We start from the raw sequence: 18,990 nt of genomic DNA on the forward strand, positions 1-18,990 counted from the left end.
TCTTAGCTTCTTTATCATGGTACATTTTGCATTTTATTATAACTGTTCTGTAAATTAAATATAGGATACTGAGAAAATGAACACAATATATAACTGCCTTTATTTTATCCTTCAAAGCCTGTTTAATATTATTTTTATTCTATATGTGTGTGTACTTTATGTGTATGAATTTTTAAGGCTTCTGTTGAAAATTTTGTATTTACTATTATTTTGTCTTCCTTTTAAGAATAATAATGTTGTAAAGATTTTATAGGGTATCCGATGGACACTTGTCTCTTTAGGGAGACCACCTCAGGGATGATGTGGATGCCTGATCACTGCACTGTACACCTGAAGCTGAAGCTGAACAATAATGAATGTCAACTACAAGTTTATGTATATATACACACACACACACACACACACACACACATATATACATATAAGAAGCGGAGTACAGCCTTAGGAATAGAGACAGTGGAAATGTAATGGCGTGTGTGATATCAGAGGGATAGTGGATAGGGGAGGGGCATTGGCACAGTGTGAGGGACATAAATGATAAACATCTAAGTATTACTTTGTTTTGTGCACCTGAAACTAATAAAAGAAAGGAAAAAAACAAACAAAAAATGTTGACAATATAGATGAATATTTAGCAACTATTAAAGTTAAAAATTACTTTCTGATATGAAGCTAAATTAAAAGTTAAGTACTAAAAAATAAATGTTAGATAAATAATTTAAGTTTAAAAAAAAAAAAAAAGAATAAGTTAAACTTGACCCTTGTTTTAAAAAGTGAAATCATGTTGTAAAAGCATGTGAGAGATGATTGGCTTCTCTTCTTTTGTAACTCATGTAGTTCTACAAGAAGATATTCTATATAATAATGACAAATAAAATGTCAACATTTACTAGATGTTAATACTATTTTGTTATTTCAAATGTGTCCCCAACCCACGGAATCTCAAATTTCTGTGTGCATCTGAATTACCAGAAAGGTTTATTAAAATACTCCTGGGCCACTTTCCAAGATTCTTTTTATTTAGTAGGTCTTTCGTAGGGTCCAGAAGTTTACATTTCTAACAAGTTCTAAGGCGGTGCTGATGCCACTGGACTGGGACCACACTCTGAGAATTATTGCTCTTACCAACTGTTTAGTCATTAAAGCCTTTGACTTGGGCACAGTGTAAAATCTAAAACAATGTGACTCAGGGTAAGGCCAGATGGCACAAAGCATTCTTTTCATTTGAATATATAGAGATGGTTGAAAAATTGAAAAAAAAAAAAGAAAAGCTGAACGGAAATGGGGGGTGGAGAGATGGTAGAAAAGAGTTAAAGGGGTCAAGTATATGGTGATGGAAGGAGAACCGACTCTGGGTGGTGAGCACACAATGTGATGTATAGAGGATGTATTATAGAATTGTACACTTGAAACCTGTGTAATTTTCTAACCATTGTCACCCCCAATAAATTTAATTAAAACAAAAAGCACCAAAACTTGAAAGTGTTAAGTCATAAGCTCACACATCACAGAGATGTTATTCAAAATAAACATAAAATGCAACACTTTATTAAAGTAAAATTATCTTTACTATTAATATACAAATGGTGAAGAGTGACAATTTTGATATACTGTAAGCCATACTTTCAATGTCTCTCATAAATACAAAACTTCAACATTTGCAGTATAATTTGTACAGTTTAGACATATATATATATACAGCATTTCATAGGGACATACTATATTAAAACAATAAGAAAACTTTGTGGTAGCTAACTTAAGAATATAGAATTTGACTGGAATATATAAGTTAAAGAAAATAAAAGTATGTTTTAATGCATACTGAACACAGCATAGAATTCACATACCCCCCAAAAAAAGTCCATTTTTTTTTTTTTTAAATGTTTATTTCTAAGAACTTCACATATTCTTAACAGAGTTTAGAGGCAAATGCAAAACCATGAACATTCCTTCAAGAACTGGAACAGATATGTTTGCTCTTAACAGGACCATTTATTTTATATAATGCATGTTGTTCTCTTAAAAAATCCTATTTGCAAAATTGAATTATAAATTCTATATCTTAACTTTGTCCTTTGTATTTCACTCAGTTTTCTTCTTTGCATCAGTATAATTGACCTTAACTTTCACCTAAGCAATGTTCCTAGTCCCTGGTCCAGCTCTTCTTACACTAAGTCCTTCTTACATATTCAAAATATAAGAGTTCCGTCTGCCTTTCTGGACTCTCTCGGTTCTTTTTCCCTCTATTCTTTTATGCCTGGTTGTGATTTGAAATGCTCCAACAGTCATTGCTTTGCTGAAACCAGATGCTGAAAGATAGGTGTTTTTATTTCAGGAAAACATAAAATAAAAATAAGTGGCAATATTAAATGTATATGGACAATTTTACATTAATTTTTATGAATATCATGTAGCTTATTTCTGAAAATTATAAAAAAAATAGAGGTGGTACCAAGTAATGTATTTAAGTCAGTCATAAAATCCTATAGTGACTTAATGAATGATTTTTCTGAGAATATTAAATGTGTTATCAAATAAATATTAAGTATTATATATAATATAAAAGTCTGTGAGGAGAAATAATTAATCTATTAGCATTCTTGTATAATGTTGTAAAATAGCTGCAGCTAAATGCAATTTTTAAAAAAGAAGAGGAGGGATCTGGAAGGAAATTATATTTATTCAGCAACTACCATATGTAGGCCCTTTTATAACTTTTTCATTTACACATATAATTGCTTCATCTGATGACATTGGTAAGCCCGTAAGTAGACTACTTTCTTGAAAGATTTTTGTTTCCGGATTGAAGTATTTCATTTCTGTGACTTTCTACAGTTTAATTTTAGCACATGCTAATATTTCCATATGCAATTTCTATGTGAGATAAAAAATGTAATAATGCTTCAAAGGATTAATAAGATGCAAGTCATTTTTCTGTAAAGGTAAATAATGCAAACAATCCATGTAAAAAATATCTTCACCTACTCATAAGTCTGTTGAATAAGCACTCTGGATCTGATTATGAAAAAGACCTAAGTAAGGGGTTGAAATTGAGCATTTACATGATTCTCCATGAAAAAGAACATTGAAATTTTAATAAGCAATTGTAATACGTAATACTTACATTTCTTAAATTAACAAATTAAGAGATTATTCTTTTTACCACTTCAGTTTAGTTATTTCCATCAGTGATTTTCTTATCAACAATAAAGAATGATTTATCGTCCCAAATCAAACATTTAACAGTAGTAGAGCCAAGGGACACCATAATAATTTACCATATTTTAAAATGTCATCTGCTGCTTTCTCTTAGAACTGGAAAAACTCACTTTCAACAATATCTAGGATGTGTTTATTGTTCAGAAATAATACAGAAGAAATTAATTATATTTTCTGTGTGCATCTAAATAATTGTTTGGTCATAAGTGGAAATAAATTACACAGTATCATTTGTTATATTTAGATTTTGTATACAAGGTAAAGTAGTTTGAACTGAGCTTATTCACTGAATAAAATTATGACACTATCATTCAAGTGTCACCGATAGGAGCAAAATCTATCAATAAAGATTGCAGTTGTGTGTTTTTTTCTTTTAAAAAGCAGACTGTCATGCTAATCTAAAGGCACAAATACATCTTAATTATTTAAAATAAGAAGCATAAAATAAAGGTATGATTATAAAATTATAATTAATTATTGGCACTCAAATAAATAATCTCATTAATAAAATCCTTCTATTTATATAAATGCTTAAATCAAAGACTAAGATTTCATGTAAACTTTCCTGGATGAAATAGTCTTTGAAAAATTCTTATGCATGTGGTAATATTAAAAATAAAGGGAAACTTGTGAAGCATTACATTAATGTTAGACATTAGTATAGAATGGTAATATGTTGACTCAAAAAAATAATAAGTAAATCTTTAGAAATCACAGTTCTGAATTAAAGTTCTTTGCAAATCATTGTAAAATATGTTTACACATTAATTTGTGCCAGTTCTAAAAGCAAAATATATGCTAACATGGTAATATTACTGTTTCCACTTATATGTTGTTGCATGTAGATTGTCATTGCCTTATTGAACATACCCTATCATGAAATACCAATATTTTTAGTGATGTCTTTGATTCTTTTTTTAAGCATAGGTTCTGATTATTTAACAGCACTTAAATTCCGTCAATGCTTTGACATTTTGTATTAACACTTAAGAGTACTTTCAGACAGTAAAAATAACATCTATACAGTTATATGGGTACGTTTAGTCTAGAATAAGAATGCAAAATAAGAAACAGATTATTTCAGTTCTATTCATATTTTCAATTTACTAAAATCCATCTCTTATACGGAAACTTTTACAAATAGAGTAATTTGGAGCATTCCATAAAAGTGTTAAAACGGAAAAGTTTATCACAGTATTGCGTTGTTCCAGTGTGGCATACATGTCAAGGACAAGAGATAAGGACCACTCAGACAACTGAAACAGTTCACTTGAAACAGTCTGTCTACAATTAGTTCCAGATTACCTATTAACTTCAGATCATTGCTCCACATTAGTGGCAAGAAATTCAACAGCATATTATATATATATATTTTTTTCAGTATATATATATATATATATATATATATATATATATATATATATATATATATACTGCTTTACATGGAAAGTCCTAAAAAAAGAGAGAAATAAAACTTTCGAACTGAGAAAACACAAAAATATTTGTTCTTTATTATGATTTCTCTACTCTTGAAGTATAGCATGAATGTAACAATGGTAAACATGCGAAATTGCTGAATTTTACTAATTCTTCCACCATAATTAGTTTAAATCCAGGTAACCCTAACCAAGGAAAATTAGCATTCATGGCTATTGCTTCATAGACTCTTTACTAAGCCCATTTACTTTGCACAAACAAATTCAAGTATTTTGACTAGTTTTAGTACATTGATATAAAAAGAATGGGGAAAAAAACAACAGTAAAGTAAAGCCAACAGATGAGATCAAACATAGCTTACACAGCAACAAATCCATCCAAAAGACCACTTGGATAATTCCTACTAAAATTCTTAGGTAGGCACGGAAATTCTTTTATTTTTCTTCAGAATATGCCAGGAAGACTAACTAGCAAGGGGAGACTCCTGCATATAAACCTGTAAATTCTGGCAATGACATTGGAGATTTAGTGCCTGAACATGCAGATGGATACACGTTTGGTCTTGCTGATGACCCCTATTTTGTCAAATCTCCTTGTCGGCTAGTTTCAGCATTTTGTACATAAAAGTGTTCATAAGTGGCATTGATATTACATTTAATGTTCATCAAATTATCTCTATAGAGAGACACCCTAAAAGCAGGTCACTCTGCACTGTTAAAACTTCCCTCCAATGTTTTATTGGAATGCATCCCTCAATATTTGAGCTTAATACCACCTGAAACACTAAAGGTTATGCATGTGATGGGGCCTGATGAAACATTTGGCTCTCTAGGGTAAGGAATAATCTAAAACCTGCTCCCAATTGGTATGTATATTTATTATCATAAATACATTTTATTTTACCTTACATATAAGTGAAAATCATGTTTCAGTCTTTTACCTCTGGGAGCTTGCATAGCTTGGAAGTTAATAAGTATTTTATTCGGGTATAGGCCCTAATGAATAATATTAGAAAGTTTGTGTTGAATAGTTAAGGAATTTCTTCACCAAAGTTGTTTATCAAAATCTTAAAATGACTTCTAGCTACAACATCCAAAATAAAAACAGATAGTGGTGATTCCATTCAGTAGTTTATCACTGAGACTTTTATGGCATGTTTAAATATTGATTTCTCCTTAATGTAACTAAACTAAGAATTTTAATTTCTATTCACCAATTACATTTAATGCTTAACCGGTAACACCTGAAAAATGAATTCTTAAAGAGAGATTATTGAAGACAATGGGAAAAAATGTACCTGAAAATATGGTTTGAAGTATTTGGACACTCAAGACCTGTTTTTTGATAAAATTATTTAAAAGTAAAAGATAATCACATATTTTTAAATATATCAAGACGACAATGATATTGTTCCCATTTCAATTTACTTTATTTGAAGCTGAGGGCAGAAATCAATATTACTTTCACTTTCAATACATTGGTGTGTGTGTGTGTGTGTGTGTGTGTGTGTGTGTGTGTGTGTAATCCATTGTGAGTGAATATGGCATATATAAAGCGATAGAGATTTATGGTATCTTTCTAATCTAATTTACACACAACTAATAATCATTCAAGTGGGTGACAATTTTGATCTGGCACTTCAGTCTATCAAAAATCCATGTTCAAATAGACTGTGATTATAACTTAAAAAGAGTTTGCCAAAGTTTCTCTCCATTTTTAATATTTGCTAAAGATAGCTGGCTCTTTCAAGCTTGGGTTCCCTGAAATTCTCCTGATAAAGTGTAACACTTATTAAGTGTTTTCATCTTAAACTGAAGTCAACTTTACTAATCTATTTGCCCAAGATACGATTTAAAAAAAACAAACAAAAAAAAAACATGCAGGGCTTTCTTATACATTTATCTTGCAAAGATTTTGCTTTGCTTTGTTGTTTTCTTAAACCCCTATTTGTTGGAGAGGTTGTGGTAGGAAATATAGTTCTTTAGAAGTAGAGCACTTTAGCTATATAATAAGTTGCAGTACTTCAATCAGAGAGTCATATTGATACCCAAGTATCAGTGCCAGTCAGGTCTCTATATTGAAATTCTCAACAAAATAAACAACAGCAACAACAACAACAACAACAAAAGGAAATGGACCATGGGTAGGAGTATTTGATCGTATGTATATGTGTACAAGCTATTCCAAGCTAGAAGTTTCCCAAGAAATTAAGGTCAATGGAATAGTTTTGGTCGTAGGGTCACTGCGATCCAAATGCTCTTTGTAGCATTTTTCAAGCCTCTGTAATCTTGGTGTTATGCTTTGCTGTCATCTTCCTTTGATTGGATGTCATTAGAAACCTTAATTTCCATAGTTTCCGGATTTAAGACTTCTTTCCCATTCTCTTCTTTTAAAGGCAATTTTCTGGATGGAAAGATAAAAATAAGAAACTTCATTTGCTACGTCATGTTAAGTGGAATCCCTTAACATTTAAGTTAGTGTTTTGTAGAAGCAAATATGTTACAATGTTAAGGGTTTTGTTATTAGGGTTAAAAAAATCCAATTTGTGAAAGTAATATCATATTGACAGAAAAATCATCTAAAAGTTAATAAAACAATTAACGTTGTCTACTGTAAAAATTTGATATAATGCAGAATGATGAATGAAATAATATATATGTAAATTTAGAAGCACGGAATCATTCATTATAGGGTGGCTTAAATCTGATAATCGGTTGATGATATTAAAAATATAATTGTTTTGGAATGTAAAAAAGACAAAACATTTTTAATATGTCAACTAGATGATTTACTAGTCCTTAAGTTTTTCAAATAGAAACAATCAATAGTACCATATTCTGTCACAATAACTTCAGAAGCTAGGTGAATTAGCAATATGCTTTGTAACTTAATGCAAATAAATATTTTTCAGGAATTTCTTACTTTTTTATATTTACTGTATTTTTAAATTTTTCTCTTTTCTTCTTATATATTATTTTCTTGTTACTTTTGTATCACTTGTGAGAACTTTTTAGAGCTGCTTCCAGTTGTAACCTATGAAGCAATTAAGACCTTTATTTCTTAATTTTAAGACTGTTTCACAAATCTTACTATGATGACAGTGAATCAATATTTCTATGTTTTTTCTAGTGTTCTTAAATTCAGTGGTTTACTATTACATCATGTGTACATGGCTTTTGGGGAAAGTTTTCTTCCCTTGACAGAATATGTTTTCCACATAAAAAAAAAAAAAATGCTACAAATAGAATTCCTATTCACCACTGCGACTTTAAATTCACTATTTTATGGGAAAGTGAAATCTAACATCCTAGTTCCTCTGGGATTTATTAGTAATATATATATATATATATATATATTGCAATGAGTGGGTAATCCATTTTATTCTGAGGATAAAGCTATCATGTGAAAACTAACCAATCAAAAGTAATTCATAGGCAAAAACTAGTAACATTGATTTCTGGGAATTAAGTAGCATCTACTTTGTACTGTGGAAGGCAGGCTCTTTTATATGTATTATTAATAGTGCATGCACTATTGATGATAGGCATTCTGACCAGGGTGAGGTGGTATCTCATTGTGGTTTGTATTTCTCTGATTAGGAACGTTGAGCATTTTTTCATATGTTTGTTGACCATCTGTATGACCTCTTCACAGAAATGTTTCTTTATGTCCTCTGCCCATTTTTTAAATGGCTTGTTTGTTTTTTGGTGTTGAGTTGTATTAGTTTTTTTAATAAATTTTGGATATTAACCCCTTATCATATGTATCATTGGCAAATATCTTCTCCCTTTTTTTTATATTATTGATAGTTTCCTTTGCTGTGAAAAACTTTTTAGTTTGATGTAATCCCACATGATTATTTTTTCTTTTGCTTCCATTGCCTGAGGGGATATATTGTAAAAATATTACTAAGGGTAAGTCTGTAAATTTACGTCCTATATTTTTTTCTAAGAGTTTTATGTTTTTGGGTCTCACATTTAAATCTTTAATCCATTTTGAATTTATTCTTGTATATGGCATAAGAAGGTGGTCCAGCTTCATTTTTTTTGCAGTGTCTTTCTAGTTCTCCGAGCATTATATATTAAATAGACTATCTTTAACCCAGTGTAAATTCTTGTTTCCATTGTCATAGAGTAAATCACCATATAGGCATGAATTTATTTCTGGGATCTCTATTCTGTACCATTGACCTATGTGTCTGCTTTTATGCCAATACCATGCTGTTTTTGATTACTGTAGCCTTGTAGAATGATTTCATGTCAGGTAGCATGATACCTTCCACTTTGTTCTTACTTCTCAAGATTGTCATGGCTATTCAGGATCTTTTACAGTTTCATATAAATTTTTTGCATTTCTCTGATTAGGAAAGTTGAGCATATAAATTTTGGAATTTATATGGAACAGTTCCATATAAATTTTAGGATTATATGTTCTAGTTCTGTCAAATTGGTAATTGGTAATTTGATAGGGATTGCATTAAATCTATATATTACCTTAGGTAGTATTGACAACTATATTAATTCTTACTACCCATAAGCATGGTATATGTTTTCATTTATCTGTATCTTCTTTAATTTCTCTCTCCATGTCTTATAACTTTCTGAGTACAGGTCTTTTACTTCCTTTGGTTAAATGTATTCCTAAGTATTGTATTGTTTTTGAAGCAATTGTAAATGGGATTGTTTTCTTCATTTCTCTTTCTGATAGCTTGTTATTGGTGTATAAAAATACAACAGATTTCTGAATATTAATTTTGTATCCTGATACTTTACTAAATTCATGTGTCAGTTCAAATTTCTTTTTTTTTTTTTTTTTTTTTTTGGTGGAATCTTTGGTATTTTCTGTATATAGTATCATATCATATCATCTGCAAATAATGACAATTTTACTTCATCCTTTCCAATTTGAATGCCTTTTCTTTCTTTTTTCTTGTCTGATTGCTGTGGCTAGAACTTCCAGAACTATGTTGAATAAAAGTTATGAAAGTGGACAACCTTGTCTTCTTCCTGATCTTAAGGGGAATACTTTCAGCTTTTCCCCATTGAGTATGATGTTAGCTGTGCTTTTATCATCATGGCTTTTATTATGTTGAGATGTGATCCCTCTATTCCCACTTTGTTAAGAGTTTTTATCATAAATGGATGCTGGATTTTGTCAAATGCTTTTACTGTATCTATTGACATGACCATATAATTTTTATTTTTCATTTTGTTAAGGGGTGTATCACGTTAATTGATTTCTGGATATTGAATCAAACTTGCATACCAGGAATGAATCCCACTTGATCATGGTATATGATCTTTTCAATGTATTGGTGAATTTGGTTTGCTAATATTTTGCTGAGAATTTTTGCATCAATGTTCATTAGGGACAACAGCCTATAGTTTTATTTTTTTGTAATGTATTTTGCTGTTTTGGGGATCAGGGTGATGGTGGCCTTGTAAAATGAGCTTGGGAGTCTTCCCTCCTTCTCAATTTTTTGGAATACTTTGACGAGAATAGGTGATAATGGTTTTTTGAATGTTTGGCAAAATTCACCTGTGAAGCCATCTGGTCCAGGATTTTTGTTTGTTGGGAGCTTGTTGATTGCTGATTCAATTTTGTTGTTAGTAATCAGTATGCTCAGATTTTGTGTTTCATCTGGATTCAGCCTTGAAAGATGTATGCTTCTAGAAATTTTTCCATTTCTTCCAGATAGTCTAATTTGTTGGTGGATAGTTGCTCATACTATTTTCTTTTCTTTTCTTTCTTTCTTTTTTTTTTTTTTTTTGGATTCAGCCATGTCTGTTTTCACTTCTCCTCTTTCATTTCTAATTTTATTAATTTGGGTCTCTCTCTCTGTTGTGTGTTTTTTTTGTTTGTTTTGTTTTGTTTTGATGAGTCTGGCTAAACGTTTGTCGATTTTGTTTATTTTCTCAAAAAAATAGGTCTTGGTTTCATTGATCTTTCGTTTGTTGTTTTGGTCTCTATTTTGTTTATTTCCACTCTGATCTTTATTATATTCTTCCTTGTACTCCCTTTGGGCTTATTTTGCTGTTCTTTTTCCAATTTCCTTAGGTGTAAATATAAGCTGTTGAGATTTTTCTTGTTTCTTTAGGTAGGTGTGCATTGCTATGAATTCTCCTCTTAGGACTGCTTTAGCTGCATCCAATAGATTTTGAGTCACTGTGTTTCATTTTCATTTGTTTCAAAGTATCTTTTGATTTCTTCCTTGATCTCATTTATGACCTAATTCATTATTTATTAACATTTTATTCAGGATCCATGTGCTTGTGTGCGTTGTCACACAGCAGCCTACCTGTATGTCCCCTTGTACCTACCCCTAAAAAAGGAGAGTCTGTGAGACTAATCCTTTCAGGGACTTTGATTCACCTTTGTGCTAACGTCTTTTTGTGTTAACTTTGTGCTTATGTCTCCCTGTTTGGCCCCGGAGGATGACTGGTTAGCCAATGACGAGTAAGATTCCTCAAGGGGGGCAACTCAAGCCAGGCACAGTCGAGTGGTGACCAGCAGGAGAACTCATGGGGTTGATAGAGGTGGGCATAGACCCCCACCTTTCCCCGGTTAAGGAGAGCTTCTACCTTTGTGGCTGCATTCCTTACCACAACCTGCTTGGGAAGAGATTCAATGGTGTAATAACATCAGTTCTCCATCTATCCATTTCAGTAAGTTTCAGCATAAAGGTTTTGTCTCTTGAGGAGGTACATCCTGAAATTGATGGTTCAGCTGCTTGCAGACATGGGTAATTAGTTCAAATCAGTTTCTTAGTATAATGTGTGAAATTCACAGACCTTGGAGAAAACAATGTTGCTTTCTTGTGTATGCATCAATGAAAGCCACAAGGTGTCCCTATTCGGGGCTCTCAGTCCTTTGAGGCTGTGAGACCCTTGGCCCGTGTTTCATAACTTTCTTGATTTCGGTTTCTTACTTTCTTAACCCTTCACCACCGCTTCTTGTTTGCTCACTGCCTGTGTTGCGCTGGACGTGACATGTGTGTTTTCTGGTTTTCTAGTAATTGATTTCTAGTTTCATAGCACTGTGGTCAGAGAAGATGCTTGATATGATTTCAATCTTCTTAAATACATTGAGACTTGTTTTGTAGCCCAGTGTGTGGTCTATCTTGGAAAATATTCTATGTGCACTTGAGAGAATGTATATGCTGCTTCTTTGGGGTGAAATGCTCTAACAATATCGATTAAATCCAACTGGTCTAATGTGTCATTTAAGGCCACTGTTCCTTTATTGATTTTTTGTCTGGAGGATCTGTCCATTGGTTTCATTGGTGTTTTGAAGTCCCCTACTATGATTGTGTTACTGTTGATCTCTGTCTTTATGTCAGGCAAAATCTGTTTTATAAATTCAGGTGCTACTATGTTGCATGCATAGATATTTACTAGATTTATGTCCTCTTGTTGGATCAATCCCTTTATTATTATGTAATGCTCTTCTTTGTCTTCCTTTTATTATAGTCTTAATTTTAAAGTCCTTTTTGCCTTATATAAGTATTGCTACCCAAGCTTTTTTCTCATTTGCATTTGTGTGAAATATCATCCTCCCTTTACTTTCAGTCCATGTGTGTCTTTTGATCTGAGGTGGTTCTCTTATAAACAACATATGCATCAGTCTTGTTTTCTTATCCACTCAACTATCTTATGTCTTTTGATTGGAGCATTTAATCTATTTACATTTAAAGTAATTATTGATGGGTATATAGTTATTTCCATTTTATTATTTGTATTTCTTCTCTTCGTTAGTTTGCTTTTACCTTTCTTCTGCTTAAAGAAGCCCTTTAAACATTTCCTGCAACACTAGGTTGGTGCTAATGAATTTCTTTATTTTATTATTTTCTGGGAAGCTCTTTATCTCTCCAATTTTATATGATGGCCTTGCGAGGTAGAGCAATCTTGGTTAGAGGCCTTCATTTTTCATCACTTTGAATACTTCCTGCCACTCCCTTGTCGCCGGCAAATTTTCTGTAGAAAAGTCAGCTGATAGTAGTCTTTTGGGAACTCTCTTGTAAGGAGCTCCCTGTCTTTCTCTTATAGCTGTTTTAACTATGATATGTCTTGGTGTGGATCTGTTTGAGTCGATCTTGTTTGGAACTCTCTGGGCTTATATGTCATTTTCCTTCCCCAAGGTTAGGGAAGTTTTCTGTCATTATTTCTTGAAATATGTTCTCGATCCCTTTTCCCTCTCTTCCCCTTCTGGTAACCCTATGATGTGAATGTTGTTGTGCTTGATGTTGTCCCACAGGTCTCTTAAACTATTTTCATTGTTTTTTATATCCGTTTTTCTTTTTGTTGTTCCAATTGAGTGTGTTCTACTACTTTATCTTTTAAATTGCTGATTCGATCCTCTGTTTCATCTAATCTGCTGGTGATTCCTTCTAGTTATTCTTCACTTCAGTTATTTTTCTGACTGGTTATTTTTCATGGTTTCAATATCCTCCTTTACGCTTGCTATATATTTGTTGACATTCTCACTAAGTTCCTTAAGCATTCTTTCATTTATTAAATTTTTATTGGGGAACATTGGGGAACAGTGTGTTTCTCATCAGCTCCAAGTCATTGTCCTTCAGTCTAGTTGTGGAGGGCACAGCTCAACTCCAAGTCCAGTTGCCGTTTTCAATCTTAGTTATAGAGGGTGCAGCCCACCATCCCATGCAGCAATTGAAGTGGCAACCTTATTGTTGAGAGTTCGCGCTCTAACCAACTGAGCCATCTGGCCGACCCCTTAAGCATTCTTATAATTAGTATTCTAAACTCTGAATGTGGTAGGTTGATTGCCTCCGTTTCATTTAGTTCCTATTCTGGAGTTTTCTTCTGTTCTTTTATATGGGAAATGTTTCTTTTTTCCTCATTCTGGCTATTGCTCTGTGTTTCTTTCTGTGTATTAGATAGATCACGTATGTATCTCAGTCTTTGCTGGGTGACCTTATGTAGTATGTGATCTTTGTAGTCGAATTGCTCAGTCTCCTAATCTCCTGTGCATGTGTTCCAGAGGTGTCCCTTGTGTTGTGTTTTCTCCTATTGTAATTGAGCCTTGATTGCTTTTGGCTTATCAGTAGGTGGGACTGACTCCCGGGTTGAATAGCTATGAAGATTGGCAATGCCCACATTGCATGAGCTGCTGTGCGAGTGCTGACACCTAAGTGGAGGCTTAGCCCCTTGTGTCTGTTGAGAATTCCCTCTGGGTGTGCCACTTGTTGGTAAAACCAGGTAATGTTCTGGTTTGGTCTCAAGCTGGCCTCTGGATGTATTGGTTCTGGTGCCTCTTGGGTGGGGTTCTAATGCAGGGCAATTTAAGAACAAAGCAAACCTGCAACTACAAAAAAAAAAAAAAATACACTCACTCATAAAGACAACAAACACTCAATACGAACAAAAATACAAAACATGAAACACAAAAGATGAAAAAGAAAAGCAAGGAAAAGAAAAAAAGAGAAGAGAAAAAAGAGAAAGGGAAAAAATAAAGAAGGAAAAAATACACACACACACACACACACACACACATATATATACACCAACAAAAAAAAATCAGGGCAGGTCTTGGCTTAAAGCCCACCAGCTTTCTCTGGGTTGTCCACTGCATCTTGTGGAGGTGGTGCCACTTTACCAGGCACCCAGATTACCCCTGGCAATGCAGCTTTAGGTTGGTGGGGCTATGTGCTATGGTCTGTGGTTTCTACAAAGTCAGTTTCTGCTCTCACCAGTACAGATGCGTGTTGAGCACACCACAGCCACCCACTGGATGGTGGGCTTCTTCTCTTTTGGAAGGTCACCTGGGTCTTAGGGCACCTGTTCCATGGGAAGATGTGGAGGCCCCTAGAGTTCTGAGCTTCTGAAAACCCAGAGCTGCCATTACAACCTGATACTAAACATGTGTATGTCTTAGTGGTTCTAGTTGCCATATTGGTATCAGCCCAGAAAATGTGGGGGCTGGGTGGGCTGTTACCTTTGTGATTCCAACCAGCCCAGGAGTGTCACACACCACTACTGCCCTATCCCCCGAGCTCTTTACTTATGTGGAGTGTGGGTTAGCTTTTGTAAAACCCTTCTTGCAGTACTCAGGGACTGCAGCTATTCTGTTTTGTTTTCTGACACTGCTCCTACTTTTTCTGCAATCTGCTTCTAAGCTGGGAGTGCGGGGATGGGCAGAGCTCTGGGAGGATTGGGGGGAGGCGTCCAGGCTCTATGTCTTCTCTTCTCTTCTCTTCTCTTCTCTTCTCTTCTCTTCTCTTCTCTTCTCTTTTCTTTTTTTTGCCTAGCCATGAGGGCTTAAGCTGCAGTTCTCAGAGGATCTCTCCCTCAAATGCTGGGCATAGCTGTCTTATATGCTGATCCCTCAGGCAGGAGTATAGGGCACAGGGAGAGAGCCTGGCTTTGTCCTTCTCCTGTGCTGTTGTGATCTCTGGTCCACGTCCTGGGGCCCCCAAGGCCAGCAGGCCGCATCTCCACACTTCCCCCCTCTATCTTTCCCTGCTCACCCTATTTGCCCACCTTCAAGTAATAAAATGCATAGGTCTCTTTGTTGTTCCCTGGATGATGAGCAGAGAATCCTTTGTTGAATTATAGCTGTTCAATTTGTTGTAACTTACAGGGGAGATTTCAAGAAGCACCTCTCATGCCGCCATTTCTGTGACATCACTCTTAAATCATCTTTTTGTTTCTGTTTCTGTTTGTTTGATTGTTTTAAAAAATAGCTCTTTTGTATGTAAGGGCATTTTCTTAACTTGTTTTCATACACATTGATATAAAATTGTAAGTGTTAATTAATACACAGGAATTTGTTTTTTGAGGGTAATATTTTGCTTCATTGAAGAGATTTATAATTTCTGAAGGGGAGGATACAAAACTCACCTTATGCCACCTGTTTCTACTATAGTTAACTTCAAATTAAAATGTAATAACCTCTAAATGTAATCACTGAAAACATCCTGATGGTTTATATTGAAATTCTAGCTACAGAGTAGAACACTGTATTTCCCTAAATATTCATCATTTCTATCACTTGAGAGCAGAAAGAGAGGATTTCTGGGGGAGAAAAAAAAAAAGTTTCTTCAGCTATGACAACACTCAGCATTTGGTTTAGGATGAGAAGCCTAAATGAAGGTTTTTTTTTCTTTTTTTTTTTTTTTTTTTGCAAGGGAAAGCTAGCTGGCAAGGAAAAAGGAAAAAAGGGGTCTTTGCATTTAAAAACAATAGGATTTACAAGATGAGCAGTATTTAAAGAACAGTGTGATAGTCATGATTTTTTATTAAATATATTAAATATATTTTTGCATGTATATATTACATATATTATAAAATATACTAAATATAAAATGCTACTATTACTATTTCTTAATAATGCCTTTGGTTTGAATCATGTTTATTTTTATGTATGTGAACTGAGGCACATGTTCATAATCTTTAAAGGTTTAACTAAAATACCTACTGTGGTTCTAATGGAGCTATGATGGATGTAGAAAAATGTATAGAACATCTTGAATGGAGACCAAGTACCATTTTATATATACACATTAAAATGACAGTTTAACAATATTCCTTCCTGTTCTTTACAAATATTCTTCATTTAAAATGTCTTGTATATATTTTACACCATTTCTATTTCAGACTGTCATATTTATATGCAGAGTGATGACTAATTTCTTGACACATCTTCATTTCAGTAAAAATCAATTACATTTTCAAAGCATAAATTTTTTAAAGAGTATGAAAAGTGTAGGAAAATCTGACTGAGTAACATCAGTCTTTTTGACATTTTGCATAAAATTGTAAATATATGTTTGAACAGTTGATTTTCTCTGTCATTGACACACAGTTTTCATGTGAAATATCTCAACAGAAAACTGATTTTAGATATTCACATGTAGTTTCATTGAAAAGCAAATGACAAAATTTTCTCAAATGATCACATTTGTAAATAGTTACTAAAAATAATAACAATGTTTTATCACTTTACCAACACATAAGCAAAAAAAAACAGTTAAGTATTTCAATCTACATACTCTGGTTCTGTTAGTGGTGTGGTTTCATTTGGCTCATTTACTGGGCTTCCGTCTTCATGATTAGTAATTCTTTCATCTTCTGTTCTCATCTCTACTATTGGCTCTTTTGATCCATCTTTCCTAGAAAAATTAAGAAAAAAATCCTACCTATATATTGTAAAAATGGATGCACTATGGGACATATTTTTAAATTTCCCCCTGATACCACTTCCCTCCAAAATAAATCCAACGTAGATTAAGAATATCATTAAGAATTCTTCTTCTTCTTCTTTTTTTTTTTTTAAATTTAAATTCATCTCACCATATTTTTCACTTGGAAAAGTAGAAAGAAGAAATTTCATTTGGTCTATAATTATTTTTCTCATCGAAAGTGTTTTTCAAAATTTGTAAGATAAAATTTATAAAAAAATAATTGTTTTAAGTGTCTCTGTAAATTTATATGAATTATTTTAACTGTAATGTAGCTATTAACTATTAACATATTTATATTTTCAAGAAAATAGTTTAAATACAAAATACTATAATATATATGAAAGATTTTTCATTTGTAATTTCATGTTTATGTCATCTTTATTATAAGATTTCTAAAATATGAGAGTAAGTGTAATTTATCATAATTGTGAAAAGTAGAAAGTTACTGCAAAGTATCATCCTCAAGAAATAAAGTAAAGAAAGAAAAACAAGGAAGTCATTTGGTGGTAATAAAGGGTAAGTGAGATACAAAAATTGGAATGATGCACTCATAATACAGATAACAAATACACCTCCCCCAAAAAAACCACACACACACATATGGAAAGTATGTGGAGACTTCAATTACTCAGGAACACGTGCTTACCATACTATCCCACAATTGTGCTCTTACGTATATAACAAAATAAGTTGAAAACTTATGTCCATACAAAAATATGCACATGAATATTTATAGAAGCCCTATTCACAATTGCCCCAAATTGGAATCAACCAAGATGTCTTTTTCAATGAATGAATGGATAAACAAACGGTGATGCATCCATACAATTGGATCTTAGTAAGCAATAAAGTGAAATGACCTACAAAGCTACAAAAAGACATGAACAATCTCTAAACACACATTGTTAAGGAAAATAGGCCGGTCTGAAAAAGGTACATACTGTGTAATTCAAACTATATGACATTGTCGAAATAGCAAAACAATAGAGAGAGCAAAAAGATCAATGGTTGCCAGGGTTTCAGGTGAGGGAGTAAGGAAGTAGTGTAATGTTGAAGCACGGGTCATATCAGGGCAGTGAAACTATTCTACAATATTGAATATGTTGTTTTATATATCAGTTTTATCTTATTTCTCATTGAGATTTTTGCATTTTTTTCCAAATTTGGACAATTAATTTTAGAAAAAGACGTGAAAACTTTTTCTAAGGCAGGAGAAGCTGTGCTATAAAAAGTTATGATAGATAAAAAGCATGGAATGAACAATTTGTTTTCATCTTCCCAAGTCTTAAGGTTACTTCAAGTCAGTAGGATTTATAAACAAAAGGGTGTTGGTAGATAAATGCACAAATGAAAAAGTAAAAAAAAAAAATAATAAACAGCAGAACTTGAATACAGCTTAGTGTTTTGCCCATTGTCACCAATATCTCTCCAGTTAAGAAAAAAATCATGCAGGTCTTTCTGATATATTTCTTTCATCTCAAAGTCCAATCATCGATAATAATTGACTCTACCTCACCTATATCCAAAATCTATACAAAGTAGTACCACAGGTCCCTTGGATCAAAAGACCATTATTTTTCACTCGGAGTATGTCAAGATCCTCCTGCCTGGTCTCCTTTATTCTAAAATCTTTCCTCTACACTTACCAACCCTCCAGTAATCCATTCTTCACAAGTAGCTAAAGTCATTAATCTTAAAAACAAAACAAAACAAACAAACAAACAAACAAACAAAAAAACCGAAAAAACTTTCAGTAGCTTTGTATTAAGAAAACAAAACAAAAGTGTCTAAACTGCGACCCAAGAAGATTTAACATTTTGGTCCCTAGATAATTCTCTGACCCAATATTTGTACCAATCTCTCTCTGTGCCTCACACCACTCATGTTCATTTGTCCTTTAATATCCATCGTAAGCTTATTCCTGCCTTCCTGGCCCTTGTGTTAATTGTTACACCCGCATAGGCTTATTCTTTCCCAGATTGTTATATTGCTGACTCTTTTGAACTCAACACTTCAGCTTCAATTTTACTTCCCCTAAGAAGTCTTCAATGTCCCAGTCTCGAGCAGCAATTCATCATTCTGTTTATTGTTTTTCCTAGTGCTTATCACTACTAGATAGTTTCATGTTTAAT

General features: G+C 33.0%; 1 protein-coding gene across 1 annotated transcript in view; it reads right to left on the reverse strand.

The window, feature by feature from the left end:
- Positions 1-1,526: 1,526 nt before the first annotated feature.
- Positions 1,527-18,990, reverse strand: part of LOC109447542 (neural cell adhesion molecule 2) — a 52,865-nt gene continuing 35,401 nt past the window's right edge. Inside the window, exons 4-5 of the mRNA XM_074326531.1 lie at positions 16,667-16,786; positions 1,527-7,059 (exon numbers count right to left, since the gene is read on the reverse strand). Of these exons, the coding sequence (XP_074182632.1) occupies positions 6,951-7,059; positions 16,667-16,786 (229 nt within the window). The 3' untranslated portion in view covers positions 1,527-6,950. The remainder of the gene's footprint in view (positions 7,060-16,666; positions 16,787-18,990) is intronic.

This window comes from Rhinolophus sinicus, linkage group LG01 (genome assembly GCF_036562045.2).
Source record: "Rhinolophus sinicus isolate RSC01 linkage group LG01, ASM3656204v1, whole genome shotgun sequence".
NCBI lineage: Eukaryota > Metazoa > Chordata > Mammalia > Chiroptera > Rhinolophidae > Rhinolophus > Rhinolophus sinicus.